The sequence below is a fragment of the Pseudonaja textilis genome, chromosome 1, assembly GCF_049901715.1.
Source record: "Pseudonaja textilis isolate UNSWEBS1 chromosome 1, rPseTex1.2, whole genome shotgun sequence".
NCBI lineage: Eukaryota > Metazoa > Chordata > Lepidosauria > Squamata > Elapidae > Pseudonaja > Pseudonaja textilis.
Genome location: NC_141990.1, coordinates 16,195,312 through 16,213,920, shown reverse-complemented (window position 1 = coordinate 16,213,920; position 18,609 = coordinate 16,195,312). Strand labels below are relative to the sequence as shown.

The 18,609-nt window shown below is 40.0% G+C and overlaps 1 protein-coding gene across 1 annotated transcript in view; it reads left to right on the top strand.

Moving 5' to 3' along the window:
- SPNS3 (SPNS lysolipid transporter 3, sphingosine-1-phosphate (putative)) overlaps nt 1-16,704 on the top strand; it is a 30,484-nt gene extending 13,780 nt beyond the window's left edge. Inside the window, exons 6-12 of the mRNA XM_026708444.2 lie at nt 722-858; nt 3,085-3,237; nt 4,666-4,855; nt 5,299-5,364; nt 6,982-7,080; nt 8,285-8,477; nt 15,091-16,704. Of these exons, the coding sequence (XP_026564229.1) occupies nt 722-858; nt 3,085-3,237; nt 4,666-4,855; nt 5,299-5,364; nt 6,982-7,080; nt 8,285-8,477; nt 15,091-15,188 (936 nt within the window). The 3' untranslated portion in view covers nt 15,189-16,704. The remainder of the gene's footprint in view (nt 1-721; nt 859-3,084; nt 3,238-4,665; nt 4,856-5,298; nt 5,365-6,981; nt 7,081-8,284; nt 8,478-15,090) is intronic.
- The last annotated feature ends 1,905 nt before the right edge of the window (nt 16,705-18,609 follow it).

Sequence of the window (18,609 nt, the reverse complement as noted above, 5' to 3'; positions counted from 1 at the left end):
TGTATGTTTATATATTTATTTTAGCTATTTAATTATTTGTATAAACTATAAAAACCAAACGATAATTTAGAAGAGGGAAAGGGAAATGAGCCATCTGATGATAAGCACTGCTCTAAAGGCTCCTCAGAATAATGATGTGGCCACGGCAGAAAATTGTGGGCAGGCTTTATCACTATGCATGGCATCTGAAGGCTTTCTTTGAATGATGGACGGAGTGGGGAACTTCTCTGGAGAAGAGGTCAGGGGAACATATGTAAGGTTCATCTCCAGTCTGCCGTGCTGTTCAACTGGCCACGTAAAGCAGTTGCTTCACTGTGTAAGTTTCTTGTGATTATGAACAAAATTAAATGCAATACTGGAAGAAGTGCCTTTATCCTGTACCAATGGGAATAGAAAGATTCCCCTTGTTGCGATGGTGGTGCTGATATGCAAACTATTAAACATATTGTGCAAGATTGCCCAGCACCGTGCATTCTCTGGTTTCCTAGAAGATTTGCACGTAGCAACACCAGAAGTGTTTCTCTGGATGGTGGAATACGACATGCAGCTATGAAGTGACTGCCAAAGTCCCAGGCTAGTTTTGTATAGAATTATGTGGATTGTGTGCACATGTTTACTTCTCTTTGTCATGTTCTCATCATATGCTAAAATAAACAAGTAATGGTTCTTCAGCTGCTTATAACGGTCCTTGCTGACACCACTGTTGCTTCTGTCTCTGTAGGTTACTCCTTTTATGGGAATTACAGGCTTGATTCTCCTGATTATTTTAATCCCTAAACCAACGAACAAGAAACTCAAACCTGGCAAGCGTACCAGATCCTCAACCTGGTTCAAAGACATTTCTTCTCTTTGCAAAAAGTAAAGTATTTCTTTTCCTGTTCTTGCATAACAGCCCTTCAAGTTTCTAGCCATTATGTTATTGTTTGTTGCCTTTGTTGGTACCTGTGGCCCCATTGCTTACAGGTTTGTTTCCTCCTATGTAGCAGAACATGCATGTACGGGAACACATGTAGTATCTGCTTATCACTAAGGCACCCCAAATCTATCTTTTTAATAGTATGGCCAGTTATTATTTGCAGACACTAGAGGGAGATGTTGGCTTGTAGAAATCTTTTTTATTTTCCTGGTTGTATGCTTTATCCTGCAAGAAATTCTTTAGACACCCTTTTCTCGCTTTATCCTGCAAGAAATTCTTTAGACACCCTTTTCTCAACAAATCTTCTGGATTTGTTAGGACTGCAACTCTCCGGGTTCTTAACCAGGAAGGCAATAGCTAAATCTGAAAAAATAATGCTCTGGAAAAGGTAAACTTATTGCCATAATTCTGTTATAGTGCTTTAAGTCTACCGTATTTGTTCTGCAGCTTCATAGATATTTGGCTTCTGAAATCCTTATTATCAGAAAGCATGTACTCAAAATGCTCTAAAATCCTTACTGAATCTATCCACTGAATCCGCTTCAGATGATGACTAATTTAACTAATTTTTCTGACCTTGATTTAATGCAGCAGCTTCATGGACTTCAAAATGCCATATCCATCACAATGTCATTATGCAACGGCCACAATTTAGTACTCGTGTCACAATGTGTTGCATAAATATGTAAGTCACATCACGGCATCGTGACACATCAGTTGTCCCCTTATGCCTTTCCCAGACTCCTAATAGGTTAAGTTTGCACAGCACACCTCGCCCTATAGAAGCCAAGCAAGATCAAATTTAACCAAGCCCAACATGCCGGGTGAATACAGCCCTTGTGCTTTACGAAGCTCGACTGAATGTGTTCTGTAAATGCAGCCATATTCTAGAATGACTATTTACTCCGCCCAAAATGTGCCCCGCAGACACTTTGGAATAAAAATGGCATGTGTTGATTTATTTATTTTTTTTACAAAAAGAGGCATATTTGCAAATGCAGATCCTATATTTAAATAGAGATATATTTCATCATTATGGGAAAACTCTAACCAAGTAAAGTGCTTGCCTGTTTTCAAGCTTCTCTTCAGGGGCTCTGATTGTTCTTGATCATTCAGCAGATGTGGTACTGGCCAGCTGTTGAAAAACAAGATATGTTTGCATTTTATTTTATTTTAAATGCCTTTATTGATTGAGTTAAACAAAATTATATTAGTTTCATGGAACTGCACCATCAGGAGATGTCTGGTGTCAAGGTGAACTAAAATAAAACTTTTTTCTATCTGCAATCAATTTGTGTTTCTAGGAGAAAGGTATTTGCACAGTGGACCTTGGGACAAAAACATCTAGTTGTTCCTTAAGGAAAGTCCATAGAACCAGGGGGGCCTTAATAGTACTATCAACTACTGTAGCTACATTTATGCGAAAGAAGACTGCAACTGATTTGACAGGCCTTAACATGATTTAGTTAGCATGATGAACATTTATTTTTTGCAAACCATTTTTATGTTGTAGTTACTATGCTGTATGGAGCCCCCCCAAATTTTTTTTGCAACACATAGCCCCTGGACCCCCAATTTGCAATTCATACAAGATTGCATCAGGAGGACTGATCAACAAATGGCCAGGTTTTGGCAATATGATTTTCATAAAACTTTGCTAAAATAATAAAATTTTACTAATAATATTAATAGAATATTAAGCCTCTGCAAGGCAAAATATATAATTTCAATTCTGTAATCCATTCTTCCCCAAGCAAAACCAATCCAAAGGGCTGAAAATATTCAGCCTCAAACCCCAGTGAGGCCACTACAGCATGTCTTCTTGTGTTTGAAGAATAATTATTCCACTGAGGCCAAGAAAGGGCTCCCTCTTTCTCATTTAAAATTCAGTACTCGGCCAATTATGGCTTTAAAAAAATAAGTAGAGTAGTAAATGCTGCAATTCATTGTTACAAATGAATATCTCTCAGGAAATCTGCCTCAAGTTCTTGGTGGCCTTCATACCAATAGTTTAAATCTGGGTGAGAAGCAAACCGGGTACCTGTGTAGCTATTTTAACAGGTGGCCACTTGAGGGAGCTGTAGAACATCTTTTTGTCTTACATCTTGACCACAGAACTTCTTTCTCCATCACTTCTTCATCCATGCCAACTTTTCTCTGTCTCCCAGCTGGAGCTTTATAGGATCCTCGCTGGGTGTAACTTCCATGGGTTTCATCACTGGCGCTCTCGGTTTCTGGATTCCTGTGTTCCTTTACAGAGCTGAGGTTGTTTTGGGTATTATACAACCATGCAGCAAACAACCATGTAAAAACCACAACAGGTAAGGCAAAGGCTTGTCTTAAATGCTTACTTATTTAATTTTTTTATCCTGTCTTTATTTTTGGCCAACAAGATGGCACACATCATGATGTTACCACTTCTTGTTTCCCCATACCAGCATCTTGTGAGGTGAGTTGGGTTGAGAGAGGAAGAGGAGCCAAAGTCACCCAGATGATTATTATGTCGGGGGGACACACACTAGAATTCACAATCTCCCAGTTTCCAGCCCAGCCTTTAGCCGCCACACTTGAAAAACCCTGAAAAACAAATGGAGATTGTAGAAGTTGCCTGGAAAGATGTGTGGATTTCCTCTAGTTTTGCTGGCTATTTGAAATGATAGAAAAAGTCCTAAGCATAGCAAGGAAGTCAAAGGAAAGCAGACTTTGTGGCAAAGTCCAAGTGATGAGAATACAAGGCAAGGCAAGAAACAGGACCTTGGATAGCTCCAGATATATTCTGGCAGCTGGGATTTTTCTGTTAAAATTATTGGCTGGGTTTGCTGGGCAAGATTATTCACAAATCTTGATTAGTCAATGCAATATAAATTGAGCCTTTATCCCCATCAATTTCAGTGTTTAAATGAAATTACAACTTTAGCATATTGTTCAAATCTGAAACAGTTACCAGATTAGAGTATCTTAAGTGAGCTATTTAAGTGAACTGATTTAAGGGAGAACTATTACCCAGAGGAATGGATTGCCTTCAGATGTTGTGGATGCTCCATCACTGAAGGCTTTTAAGAAGAGACTGGATAGTTTGTCTAGAATGGTATTGGGTTTCCTGCTTGAGCAGGGGGTTGGATTAGATGATCTCTAAGGTCCCTTCCAATTCTGTTATTCTGCTATATTCTGATAAGTTTATTGTTGATTAGGATAGCAGGCTTCAGATTAACTAATATGCTGCTGCTTCAAGTTCAAATGACACAATGATCCGGAAACCTGCCTAAGGAAACTTCTGTAGCAAGAGCAAAATGGAACTGGGCATATTTTAGTATCCATATTACAACTGACAAAATATTACCTCTGCAACACTCGTCTAGCATGGGGGCTGGAGGGGGTGCAAAGTAGGCATAGCCTTGAGTGAATCACCATGATTTCTTTCAAAGAAAAGAAAGAAAAAGAAAAAAAAAGGAATGGCTGCTACAAGGTCCTGAAAAAACGATAAAGTCTTTCTTGTTTTATGGCAGCCTTCCCAAATATGATATGCCTTTATGTAGTTTGGATGCTATTTCCCAACCTCCCTAGCTGGCTGGGCTGAATGGAGTTGCACCCTAAAATTTACCTATCATATCTCCCTCTCTCCTTCCCCCCCTCCCCCCCCCCTCACTTTCTCTCATTTAGTAATTTTTTAGATTTCCATATCAAAATTTCTACACCAATATTTAATGAATGCTGTTGATAAAAATGTTGCATTTTTGCTTGGTCACTAGTGAGATATTTGGAGGGATCACCATAGCAACTGGCATTTTGGGGGTCGTCATTGGAGCAGAAGCTGCCCGAAGATACAAGAAGGTTAACACCAAGGCTGACCCTCTTATCTGTGCAGTAGGCTTGTTCAGTTCATCTCCCTGCATGTATTTGGCTATTATGCTGGCTGAGAAGAGTATTGTAGCTGCATATGTAAGTGACCAAAGAATCCATATATTTAATGGATGACTTTTGTTTTCATGTTAAAGAAGCCCCAGCTTTTATACTGTATTTACCCTCATATTACTCCCCAGAAAAGGCTGGAAATTATGGAATCAAGAGTCCCATGCTTCTAGAGTATGTCAGCTAGTTGATAAACTGTTTTAAAGTTCAGTCATTGACCACAGAGAATCTACTGCTTTGATGGGCACCTTGAAATATTTAGCATTTAATGATTTGAGCCCTCAAGGTTGTGAGGGAAAGGACAGGGAAGATTGCTAAAACAAACAAAATGTTATGATTTCAGCATTCGGTATACATTCAGCTAAAAGTATGGCCAGGGGATATGGCAGCTTGGAATGGATAAATATGGGCATGCCATTGTCCTTCCAATCAACTCATGATGTTCTTTCTCTCTGTCTTCTTTAATATTTCAGATTCTTATTGCCCTTGCGGTATTTTTTTTATCTTTAAACTGGGCCATTGTGGCTGACATCCTCTTGGTGAGTTCAGTTCAACTGTCATTACTGTCATATTGATTTTGCTGATAATCCAATACTTCTATTCTTAGTTCTCCATGCTCTCTGTTTTCACCTCCCGTCAGGCTCTACGTCAGCAAGTACTGGGGGGAGAGAGGCATGGTGGTGAAGGAGCATGGAATAGCCTAACATGCACTTTGATACATGTTCACTCAAAAGCCAGTCTTGATGTATCTCTCAGGGCAGTCAATCCTAGGGAAGCATGGCCTGATTTACATCATAAAACTAAGCCATCTGCTGAAATTCTGTTACATATTATTTCCGAAGGAACCGACTGACCTGGTGTGTAGTAGACACACAAAGGCTCTTTGTGTTTACATAAGTTTAGATATGAATAACCCATTCAATGTCCCTTGATGTTAAACTTAAAACATAGGAGAGCGATAAAACTATATTAATAAATCTGTAGTGGGGTAATATATTATTCATGACTTCGCTGTTCCTGCCATGGTTGTCTCTGCTCTACAATTACCAGAATCAAGATTTGTCAAAGTAGGCCAGATTCCAGTGTTTAAATATTGCCTTGGGCTATTTACAGGTTGGGTGATTTGTAGTTCACTGTATTGCAGGGACACAATCATAATCTTAGCTTGTTGTGTTTTGCTAAGCTGGCTTTAAGTTCAGGGGTACCCACTGGGGAGCGGGGCAAAAGTCCACAATTGCAGTATAACCACATGATCAGGGTGTACCCCTCAGAAAGTATCACTCTCTTCTCTGAAGCAGAAGAGTTCACAAAATCTGCTGTCTGATGACATGTGTACATAACTATAATCTCCTAATCATATAGCTCATTGCATATCGAACATTAATACTATATAAAGAGTCCAGAGATATTTCACGAGTTCTGCACTCCTCTACTCACAACAGAATACCTTATGCCACAAGACTTGAAATTTTAGGCTTAGACAACCTAGGTGCAACCTAAGCGTAATACATAAAATTATCCATTGGAATGTCCTACCCGTCAATGACTACTTCAGCTTCAACCACAACAATACATGAGCACAGAATAGATACAAACTCAAGGTAAACCACACCAAACTCGATTGTGGGAAATACAACTTCAGCAACAGAGTGGTCAATGCCTGGAATGCACTACCTGACTCTGGTTTCTTCCCCAAACCCCAAAAACTTTAACCTTTGACTGCTGACTGTTGATCTCACCCCATTCCTAAGAGGTCTGTAAGGGGCGTCCATAAGCGCACCAATGTGCCTACTGTCCCTGTCCTAACATTTTCTTTTTATTCGTATCCATTTCATATATTAATATTATTCATGTATCTAATACATCCTTGACAAAATAAATAAATAAATACATACACAAATACATGCATAAATAAATCAAATCAAATCATGCCAGTGGTTACAGGTATAATGAAAATAGTCCTTTGCTTTTATGCACATTTTTTTGAAACTTTGCCCTGTAGCAAGAAAGGTGGTAAAATAGGCTGAAACTCACTTAACAAACTATTGTGCTTAGCAACAGAGGTTCAATTGTGGTCGTTAAGTCGAGAACCACCTGTAATTCATCTCTGGCAAATGTTTTGACACAATCTCTTTATTTATTTATTTATTTTTCAGTATGTAGTGAAACCCGCCTGTCAGTCAACTGCACTTTCCCTTCAAATTTTTATGAGCCATTTGCTGGGTGATGCTGGCAGCCCCTACCTCATCGGAATTGTAAGTTAGGAAGATTTGTGGCCTAAATGGGGCAGGGCTGGATAGATGGGTGACAAGAAAGCATGTCTTTGGGATGAATTGGAAACAGTGTGACATAAACTAATTCTGTTTGGGTTTTAAAGGCTCCTTCCTATTGATGGATTAGCTTTGCAATAAACTACAGTAGAGTTGGGTTTTGCCTTGGAAAAGTAGCAATCCTGACTTCAAGGTTGTAGAGCTCTGAGGGCCATTCATCTCATTGCACCATTGAGCTGTGGTAGTGCAGTGGATAGAATGCGGTATTGCAGGCTACTTCCGCTGACTACCGGCTACCAACAGTTCTGCATTTCGAGTCTCACCGGCGCAAGGTTGACTCAGCCTTCCATCCTTCTGAGATGGGTAAAATGAGGACTCAGATAGTTGGGGGCAGACTGCCACACCCAGTTGGCCACCCCTGCTTTAATGGCTATATATGACAAGCAAACTCTGTCCACAGCCTGGAGTTCAATCCTGACAGGGCTCCAGGTTAACTCAGCCTTCCATCCTTCCAAGGTCATTAAAATGAGGATCCAGATTTGTTGGGAGCAATATGCTGACTCTGTAAACTGCTTAGAGAGGGCTGTAAAGCACTGTGAAGTGGTATATAAGTAAGTGCTATTGCTATTCCACAGCCATCATTACTACTGTGGAGGATAGGATCTGATTGTAAAATTGAGACTTCACTCTGCCATGCAATTTGATATTCAAAAAGGAATGGCAACTTTGCAGCCAGGTGTTTCTTTAGTTTTGTGAACAAATAACAAATACAAATAACATGTTGAAAACAGAGCTGGGGAAATGTCAAACAATTTATATAATTTGATTTTCGCTGAAAGGGACAATGTGTACCTTAGGGGATTCTCAGCATTTCATGGTTCATAGAAATCAAGAATATATACAGTTTCCTATCGTTCTATATAATATTTCAAAACGCAAAAAATTGGAGAGTGTAAATAGAGGCATATAATTGAAAAAAATCCTCCTACCCCCAATTCTGCTTCTGTCTATTTTCATAACCCAACGCAGCATTATCCTCTGTCGAATATAGTCCTTATTTTCCAAAATATTGTCAGTGTGACTCCTGGCATGAATGGTTTGCCTGTGTTAGATATTCCAGAGATCCGACTTGGAAAGAGACTACTTGCAGCTTGTATCTGATGGTGACGTAAATCCTTTCAACCTATAGATTGCAAATACAATCAAGGTGCACCAAAGAGATAATTCCACTCTCTGGGATTTCCAGAGTCTGAAGTACAGTTTTGTGGTTTGCATTTTTGTTGGTGTCCTCGGAGGAGGCTGTTTCCTCATGACGGCTGTTCATATTGAAGAAGATTCAAAGAAAGCAGCAGCACCAGCCACACCACTACCAGTGACACCAGGTCAGTCTTTTTCTTTTCATTCTTGGAACAAGAATATGATACATTGAATGTGACTCTAGTGTTGCCTTAATTTACCTAATGGGGCTCCCCAGGAATACCATGAAAACATAACTTAAACATTACTTTGCACCAAGACTGATTATCTATCTATCATCTATCTACCATCCACCTATCATATATCTGTCTGTTTCTTATCTATCTGTCTTCCTATCACCTTTCTGTCTGTCTGTCATCTATCATCTATCTGTTTGTCTATTATCTATCTGCCTGCCTATCATCTATCAGTTTCTCTGTCATCTATATATTTGTCTATATCTGTCAGTCTGTCTGTATCATCTATCTGTCTGTATGTCTATCATCTGTATATCTATTTCTATCTATCTATCTATCTATCTATCTATCTATCTATCTATCTATCTATCTATCTATCTATCTTCCATCCATCCAATTTATAAGGCCTCCCATCTACTGTATCCAAGAAACTCTGGGCCCAGAGAACACACCAAGCTCTGCATAACCTCGCATAGCAGAAGTGTAGAGCTGGACGTTCTCTCCCCACCTTTCTCCCCACCCCTCACGGAACACCAACTGGAATGTAGGGAAGAGGAGTGTCTCCCACTCCCAACCTTCTCAACTGGTCCAGAAAGATACTATAATCGTTCCTATCAAAAGCCATTAATAGATCAGGCTGGGCCAAAATGGATGCACCACTCTCATCCTGAGTCTACCATAAATCCTGTCAAAGATACAGATTAACAGAGTTGGAAGGGACCTTGTACGTCACTTAACCCAACCCCTCTGCCCAAGCAGGAGACCTTACACCATTTCTGACAAATGGCAGTCCAGTCTCTTCTTGAATGCTTCCAGTGATGAAGTTCCCAGAACCTCCAGAGGCAAGCTGTTCCATTCGTTGATTGTTCTCACTGAAAAATTTTTCCTTATTTCCCAGGTTGAATTTCTCCTTGTTCAGTTTCCAACCATTATTCATTGTCTGGTCTTTAGGTGCCTTGGAAAATAGCTTGACCCCTTCCTCTCTGTGGCAGCCCCTCAAATATTAGAACCCTGCTATCATGTCTCCCCTGGTCTTTCTCTTCACTAGAGTAGCCATCAGGGGTGGGATTCTACCAGTTCGCACCTATTTTCTAGAACCGGTTGTTAACATTCTAAGCAGTTCAGAGAATTGGTTGTTAGAAGAAATTACTGGCCTAATCCTGTAAGGAAGGCAGGAAGGAAACATTCTGGTGTTGCTTACAGAAACTGCCTCTCTGTTAACCCTTATTACATTCCTGGCAGGACTAGACTTCCTGTCTCAGGAACGTCTCTGGAGTTTTTTTTCCCTTTCTTTGCTGGTACAATGCTTGTGTGGAGTGACCATTCAAAGTTACAATGGCACTGAAAAAAAGTGACTTATGCTCACTTTTTCACACTTACGACTGTTGCAGTATCCCCACAGTCATGAGAGGCCTGGCGAGGAGATGTGTACCTTGATGTGAGTGATGTTGAGTTGGCCATGCCCAGCCAGTCACATGACCACCAAGCCGTGCCCACCAACTAAGCCACGCCCACAGAACTGGTTGTTAAAAAATTTGAATCCCACCCCGGGTAGCCATGCCCAGTTCCTGCAACCATTGCCATTTCAGTGGTATATCGTAGCCTGAACATTGAGTGATACAGGTCTGGATCATCTGCTTCCTCCAGAAATTTTGGAGCTGTCAGCCTGCCACCTTCTCAACAATAGTCCCTTAACTGGATAAGATAGGAACTGGACTGCACAATCCAGCAAAAACCTTTTGGGATGGTTTAGCTTTCCAGGAGTAAAGTCAGGGAAGTTAAAACAACATATAAATCCACTTCCAAAAGACTTCGATGCTTTCTCTTACTAGGCATAGTCTTAGACATTCAGAAGGAGAGACAGCATCAGAACTTCCACTTATTGGGTTGTTTTCACCAACAATTAATCAAGATAGATACAGACATAACATTTTTACAATATGCATTTAATATTGGGCTGGGGTGGGAGCTTAGTGCGCGGTGCAAACTGCTATTATGGTCGAGTTATTGCTTAATGTATTGTGGGAGTCCAGAAAACAGGTCAGCTCAATAACCTGATTCTGTCTTTTCTGAACAGAGTTATTTTTTTTCCCCTGGAGGGCCGACTGCATTCAGCTGCTGCAGTGAATGCAACAAAGTATCTTGTGGCATTTAAAATGTTGTTGATGTGGTGGATTGGAGCCAGTTGGGTTCATGACATTATCTGCAGAGCTTTTCAGAGAAAGGCTGCAATCAGACTCTCTTGAACTTCAAAGACTTTTATCCTACATCCCAAGATTTCTTTCCTTAAATCTGGGCTGAAAAAAGATCATAGTGCAGCTCAGTTGCACCAAAGGTTGACTAAAATTCACTTCTTGGCATCTCTGGATAAAACTGAGAAAGATGGAGAGATGACCACTCTAATTTCAGTTGAGAAATCTGCATGTAGGTAAATTAAGGGAGGCTTCTATTTTTCTTTCAACTTTCCACATAAAAAAGGAGGGTTGCTTCTTTTTTATTTTGTGGAGCAGGGAAACACTGCATGGTAATTGTTTTGGAAGCAGATATTAGACATCTTATCAATCCGAGAACCAGTTCTCATAAAACATTAAATGACAACTATAAGATACTATAAGCCTTAGATTCTGTAAGAAAGACAAAAGTGTTGGGAATCATAGACATAACATTTTACTATCCCATGGATTTTATCTTAGCTGTGATCTTGATACTTCTAGATGATGTTGGAACTATTAAAGGCTCTGGGAAACCAAAATCTAACTTGTTTGGGGGGGAATTGAAGTAGTTTATTTAGAAGATAATAATTTTGCTTTGAGGATGAATAGATTTGCATATGTCATATTCCTTAGAAGTCTTCCATTTCAAGCATTTTAGAATAGAATAGAATAACATAATTGGAAGGGACCTTGGAAGTCTTCTAATCTAACCCCCTGCCTAGGCAGGAAACCCTACACCACTTCAGACAAATGGTTATCCAACATCTTTTTAAAAACTTCCAGTGTTGGAGCATTCACAACTTCTGGAGACTAGTTGTTCCACTGATTAATTGTTCTAACTGTCAGGAAATTTCTCCTTAGTTCTCTAGGTTGCTTCTCTCCTTGATTAGTTTCCACTCATTGCTTCTTGTTCTGCCTTCAGATACTTTGGAGGATAGCTTGACTCCCTCTTCTTTGTGGCAGCCCCTGAGATATTGGAACACTGCTATCATGAATGATTGTTGTAGTCCCCAACATGCATTCAGACTCCCAGTCCATTTGTCAAAAGAGTCTGAAGCTCCCAGAACATGACTAGAGGCAAGTCCTGAGACTAAAACTGCCGTCTTCATGGCACAGTACAGTAGGCGAACGAGGGGTAGAAAAACAAGATACAGATAGTCCTTATGACCACAATTAAGACCAGAAACTATTGTTAAGCATGGAAGTTGTTAAGTGAGACACACCTGATTTATGACCTATTTTGTTATGGCTGTTAAGCAAATCATTTGCAATTGTTAATATCATAATTGTGAAATGAATCTGGTTTCCGCCACTGTCTTTCCTTGTCAGAAGCCAGCTGGGAAAGTCACAAATGACAATCATGTGATCCCAGGACAACTGCAACTGTCATAAATGCCTGCCAAGAATTTTGGTCATGTGACTTTGGTGATGTTGCAATGGTTGTTAATGCTGGTACTGGTTGTAAGTCACTTTTTCCAGTACAGCTGTAACTTTGAACAGTCACTAAATGAATGATTGCAAGTTGAGGATTACCTGCAAGGAAAGGAAATTTACACAGCAAAGTCAAATGTTTAATTGGGTGCAGATAATTGGATCTGTCTTTTGTTTAGCATATCGTACAAGCCATCCACTATGTTTCTGTCTTAAGAGGCCCCAGTTTAGGCAACAAAGCATATTTGTATCTGAATATTCATTAATTTACTCATATAAACATATTAGGTAGCATCATCACACAATGCAGTATACTATAATTTGATGAAATATATCACAACGGGGTGCATTCACAGATCATACTAAGGCAAAACTACACAAATCTCATAATCCAGTAAATTGCATGATCAGGCCACAGAGATACAGATACACCTCAGCTTACAATTACAATTAAGTCCAAAATTTCCATTATTAAATAAGGCAGGTGTTATTGTGCCCCTCTTTATGAACTTTTTAAAATGACAGTTATTAAGTGAATCATTGCAATTGTTAAATGAATCATGCAATCATTAAATGTGTGGATTGGGTGGCCATATAAATTTGTATAATGAATAAATAATAAAAGAGAGCCAATTTGGTCTCAGGGTCAAGGCACCAGGCTAGAAAGTAGGAGCCTGTGAATTCAAGTTCCACCTTAGCCACAAAAGCTGGCTGGGTGTCTTTGGGCCAGTTGCTCTCTCTCAGCCCAACCCACCTCACAGGGTTGTTGTGGAGAAAATAGGAGGCAGAAAGTGTGTTGGATATTTTTGCCTTCTTGAGTCATCCGTAAAAATAATAAAGGTGGAGAAAATATAATAATATTCAATAATATTCTATAAGATAAGAATATAATATAATATAACATAATATAACATAATATAGCAAATCAGGTTGAACTTCCCTCCACAAAATCTTTAGCAGTTAAATCTGAGGATGGGCAGGGGAGCCCTTCTTTCTTTGTAGAGAAGAACACAGATGGACACAGCCAGGCCTCTCTGTCTTAGGGAATCCCTTCTGTTTGCAATCTATTGTAGAAAACACTTTTGTTTGTCTGGAATGGTCTTTCGCCCAAGCAATAAACAGCATTGTGTCTTTTGATAAAAGAGAGGCCTATTTTTCCAGTACAGATTTTTCTGTGGAAGCAAATGTACCAGAGACTGTGGATGGAGACTATTTTCTTGGAGCTCCTTTTATTTTTATGAAATAGGCAAGGAGTTTTAAGCCTTCCTTCATCATGCGACATTCTGCAGGTTTCCCAGACAACGAGACCCCTGAGTCTAAGGCTGTATAGTTTCCCACGAGCCTTGTCACTCAGGAAACAGGGCAGAAGGACCTGCCAAGGGCCATAATTGTTGGTATTTCCAGTAGGAAAGAAGTATTTTAGGCATTGCGTTCATTTCAAAATCTTTTCTTGCCTTGTTTGAAAAAGAAGGAAGTCAAGCTGCCCTCCAAAACCACTTCAGAGAAATTAGCTGCAAAAAAAACACCCTCCCCATATTGAGGGAGTACAAATCTTTTATTAAATGAAGAATGTTAGTTTAGCACGATGTTAAAACCAGAAACAACTTTAAAAAAAATAACCACTGGGATCCCCCACGAGGCACCCATGTGCTCACACATGTCTATATTGGTACATACTAGCCCCCTGCCTGTCTCTTTCCATTTTGCTTCTTTTTTTTTTTTCAAATTAAAGCTTATTTTAACTTTAAACCAAATTACACAGCAAGCAGCAGACCACCAGCTTCCAAAAACCATCCTCATTCTCAGAATGGCCTTGGATTTCACATAACTGCCATAAGTATTGTTAGAAAATAAATATGGTGAGTGGATGCTGTCCAGTTTTTTTGTAAATATGCGTACTTGCCTTAAGGAAAAGACTAAAGTATATCAAAGTGCAGAGTTCCAGAAACAAATTATTACTAAAATTTGATAAAAGCAATTTAAAATGGAATTGGAATAAAATATAATTTAAAATGAAATTGGAACAAAATTCAATAATTTAAGATATAGATAAAATATGGTAAAATTATATTCCGGTGTCACCCTTACAATCTACCCCGATCAGTCCCACGTATGCAGATCTCAACTGAACCATTTTGCTTGAGTACTGTGCTGTGTTAAATGTTACTTTCAGGTTCTGGCCACACATAAGGTAAGTTGTTTTGATATGGGTATTCCAATGGGTCATTTGTTTGGCATACAGACCAAGGTGAGTAGATGCTGTTCAGGTTTTTATAAATGTGCATACTTGCCTTAAGGAAAAGACTAAAGTAAACTTAAAGGTATGATGACATCACCCAGAAAATATAACCCATATCTTTTATGAGATATCATCAAATGTGTGAGGTCATTTGCCATCTTTCCTCAAAGATACACAATGAAAGTAAGCTGTGGGCTATTTATTTATATTTTTCAAATAACTCAAGGTGCAAACACATCCCACACACCTTCCTTCCTCCTTATTTTCCGAACAACAACAACACTGTGAGGTGAGTTGGGTTGAGAGAGAGTGACCGGCCCTAAGTCACGCAACTGGCTTTCATGGCTAAGGTGAGACTTGAACTCACGATCGCTTGTTTTCTAGCCTGGTGCCTTAACCACTAGACCAAACTAGCTTTCAAGCAGCAATAATAAACACTTTTCCTCATTTGTTCTTCGGTATGTTGGTTTCTGTAACCAGCGTCTTCTACCGTGGCAACCATTTTGTAAACTGGGCATGCTCCAATGGCAGCCCTTTTCTACTGTGTTTATAATGAGGTTTGGGGCCCCATGAAGTTTGGGCTACTTTTGAGGCAATCAGACATGTAAAGAAATAGCAGTTTGGGTCTTTTCTTTGTTTTTCACTTATTTTTGACTCTTCTTGGAACCTCTTGTTTCAGGCATTGAGAACAAAAGCTACGACTTTCAGGGAGATGGCAACCCTGACATTTCTACCTCTATTCCGATTTCCATTTTTGCAAAGAAGGAAAAAGCCTGAAATTGACACATCCTCCATGTTAAGTGGATGGTGCTTCTGTGATTGAACGTCTTAGCTTGGCATTGAAAATGTGCTCCAATTTCCTCATGTCAAAATCACCATAAGAGCCTGCCAAGGAATCTAGCGGGAGCAGGAGGCAGATCTGTCAAGCAAAGGCTCTTTCTGCATATGCAACATAATCATTGTGAACCAGTTGAAGCAATGGGATGTGTTTTGTCCTCTGTTTAAATTTGGAATACAGTAAAAATGGCTGCTCCTTCTGCTGGGACTCTAGCTATCTGGAGAACATATTTGTGTATTTTGTGATGGATCCTTTGGGTCTCAGGAATCTCCCCAATCTTTGCACACAAAATGTTTCCTCCTTATTACTTGTCAAAAAAGGAAAGAAATGTAATACGCTCAGGTAGTCCTTGATTTATGACCTTGACCACAATTGGGACCAAAATTTCCATTGCTAAGCAAGGATTTTTTTAATTAAGTGAATCATGCTCAATTTCAAACCCTTTTTTTTGCAATGGCTGTTAAGTGAATCATGTGGTCATTAAGCAAATCCAGCTTCCCCAGGGACTTGCCTGTTGGAAGCCAGCTGGGAAGCTCACAAATGGTGATCACATGACCCTGGGATGCTGCAATTGTCATTAATACATACTGGTTGTCAAGTGCCCACATTTTGCCCATATGAAGCTGCAACAGCCATAAGTGTGATGAACAGTCATGTCACTTTTGTCAGTGCCATTGTGACTTTGAACAGTTGCTAAACAAATGGCTGTAAGTCAAGGACTACCTGTAGACTTTCGTCATTGTTATTACAGGCAGAGCTAGAATTATTTTACCATCTTAACCTCACATCATTATCTAATGTTTCTCCAGGCATTTTAGGTCAGTAGAAGCAAGTTGGCTAATGTTCATTACCCTGAATGATAATATTTTAATGTCTGACGTCTTATCCTTTTAATTAGACTGTATTCAGTTTCTAAATTTATTTTTGAACAGCACTTTTGCGTCTTGGAAACTGGGAACAAGGCTGGTGCTCAGAAATATTTATATCATCCAGGCTTACAGTAGAAGAATGGCAGGATAAAAATATTTCTGATAAATAAATCAATGGACAAATGGTGCACTAGAAATCTTGCCATAGAACAGACTACAGTTTTATCTTTCCAGCGTTTGCAGACTGATGACTCACAAGCAAGGTTTTATGTTCAGACTTAGGGCTCCATAAATCTGTTTTATATCTTGTGGTCCATAAGGCAATCCTGAAAAACAACAGCCATCCAGATGCATTATTGTTGCACTCCATGAAGATGGATAGAAGATGCTTTTGACATGAAATGGTGAAGGGCATTGGTCTTCTTGTGGGGATTCTCACTACTTCCAGTATTTCTCCCCAATATACAGTATATATATATATTTGATTTAGTGCTAAGCTATCTTGTCATCTTTCTGAAACCTCTTAACACTGCAGAGCCATGAAATAATCTCCTACTGAAAAGTTCATATAAAAATTTGGACAGTGTCTATTTTCTGTGGTGATTCCAGGCCCAGAGTCAGATTGACTGGCAATGACACTAGCTAGATCCAGAGTTGCTGTGACATGGACTGAGGAGCAGAAGAGTCAGCAGAGGCCTACAGTCTGAATAAAATGTCTTGGCTGTAAGGGAGTTTTGGGATTTGGTGTATCTTGAGAGTTAGCTGACAGCGTTCAAGTGGGAAAATCATGTAGCTTGTTTTACCTTAGGATACAGTCCAGGTGTACATGTTTCCAAGCAGCTGAGACAAGACTCTGTCAGCATCTCTTGGTCAACCCAGTTATCATCAGCATGCTGAGTTCTCTTGCTTTGCAACTGAAGTAGTGTTTTCCCTTCTCTGTTGACATAAATGGTCTCTGGCTTGGGCAGAGGGTTGGACTAGATGACCTACAAGGTCCCTTCCAACTCTGTTACAGCAATAACAATATCACTTAGACTTATATACCACTTTACAGTGCTTTACAGCCCACACCAAGTAGTTTACAGAGTCAGCATATTGCCCCACAACAATCTGGGTCCCCATTTACCAACCCTGGAAGGATGGAAGGCTGAGTCAACCTTGAACTTGGTGAGATTTGAACTGCCAATTTCAGGCAGCTGGCAGTCAGCAGAAGTAGCCTGCAGTACTGCATTCTATCCACTGCTCACCATGGTTATTCTGTTATAAGCAGGGGAATATGCTTCATTCCATTTTACTCAAATGCTTGTGTTCTGGTGGGCATGCCTCTAATGCAGAGGTGGTATTCAGCAGGTTCTGACCGCTAGCGGACATTTTGAATAGTTCAGAGAACTGGCAAATACCACCTCTGACTGGCCCCGCCCCCATCTAGTCTCTGCCTCCTGAGCCCCAGCTGATTGGCTTGGTCTTCTTTGGTTGCCCTGCACAGGAGAACGGAGCTGGAAAGCAGGTTAGTGGGGTGGGAGGGAATGGGATTTTGCAATAACCTTCCCCCTGGTGCGGTGGAAGGTTATCCTTCCCCTGCCATGTCCACCAAGCCACACCATGCCCACCAAGCCACGCCCACAGGACTGGTAGCAAAAAAATTTGAATCCCACCATTGCTCTAATGCTTCACCTCTAATGCTTCACCATATCATTTCATGTGTTATTGGGCCACCTATTGTGAAAAGCTGGACCTTAGTAAATGCTGGCCATTCTTAAAATTTAGTTTCAATTTTTTTTTAAACTAAATTGATGGGGTTTTTGTCAAGTTTCCTCTTTGAACTTAAGTGACAAGGCCTGTAAAACTCCAACAGAAGTGAGTATCTGTGGCTCAGAGTTGAATTGTGGAATACTCCCTGAGCTTGGTTGTTTGCTTGTAGAATTTGCTTGGAGATTACTCAACAAGGTAACATCAATGAAAAAAAATCTGCACTGATTAGCCTGTGGCTCTCTATTTCTCCACCTCAAAAAAGCCAGCCATAGAAAGGAAAACAATTCCTACTTGCTTTCTTGGCATGCAGGGCAGGAGAAAATACAGGTAGTCCTTGACTTACGACCACAGTTGAGCAATTGAGCACAATTGTTAGTAAGCAAGACAGTTGTTAAGTGCATTTTGCCCCATTTTATGATCCTCCTTGCCTCAGTTCTTAAGTGAATCACTGCAGTTAAGTTAGTAATATGGTTGTTGAGTGAATCTGGCTTCCCCACTAACTTTGCATATCAAAGGGTTGCAAAAGGTGATCATGTGATCCTGAGAGGTTGCAACTGTCATAAATACAAGCCAGTTGCCAAGCATCTGAATTTTGATGACGTGATCCTGGGGATGCTATAATGGTTGTAAGTGTGAAAAACGGTCATAAGTCACTTTTTTTCAGTGCCATTGTAACTTTGAATGGGCACTGAGTTACCTTGAAGATTGAGAACTGTCAGTTATCAGGAGAACCCACCAA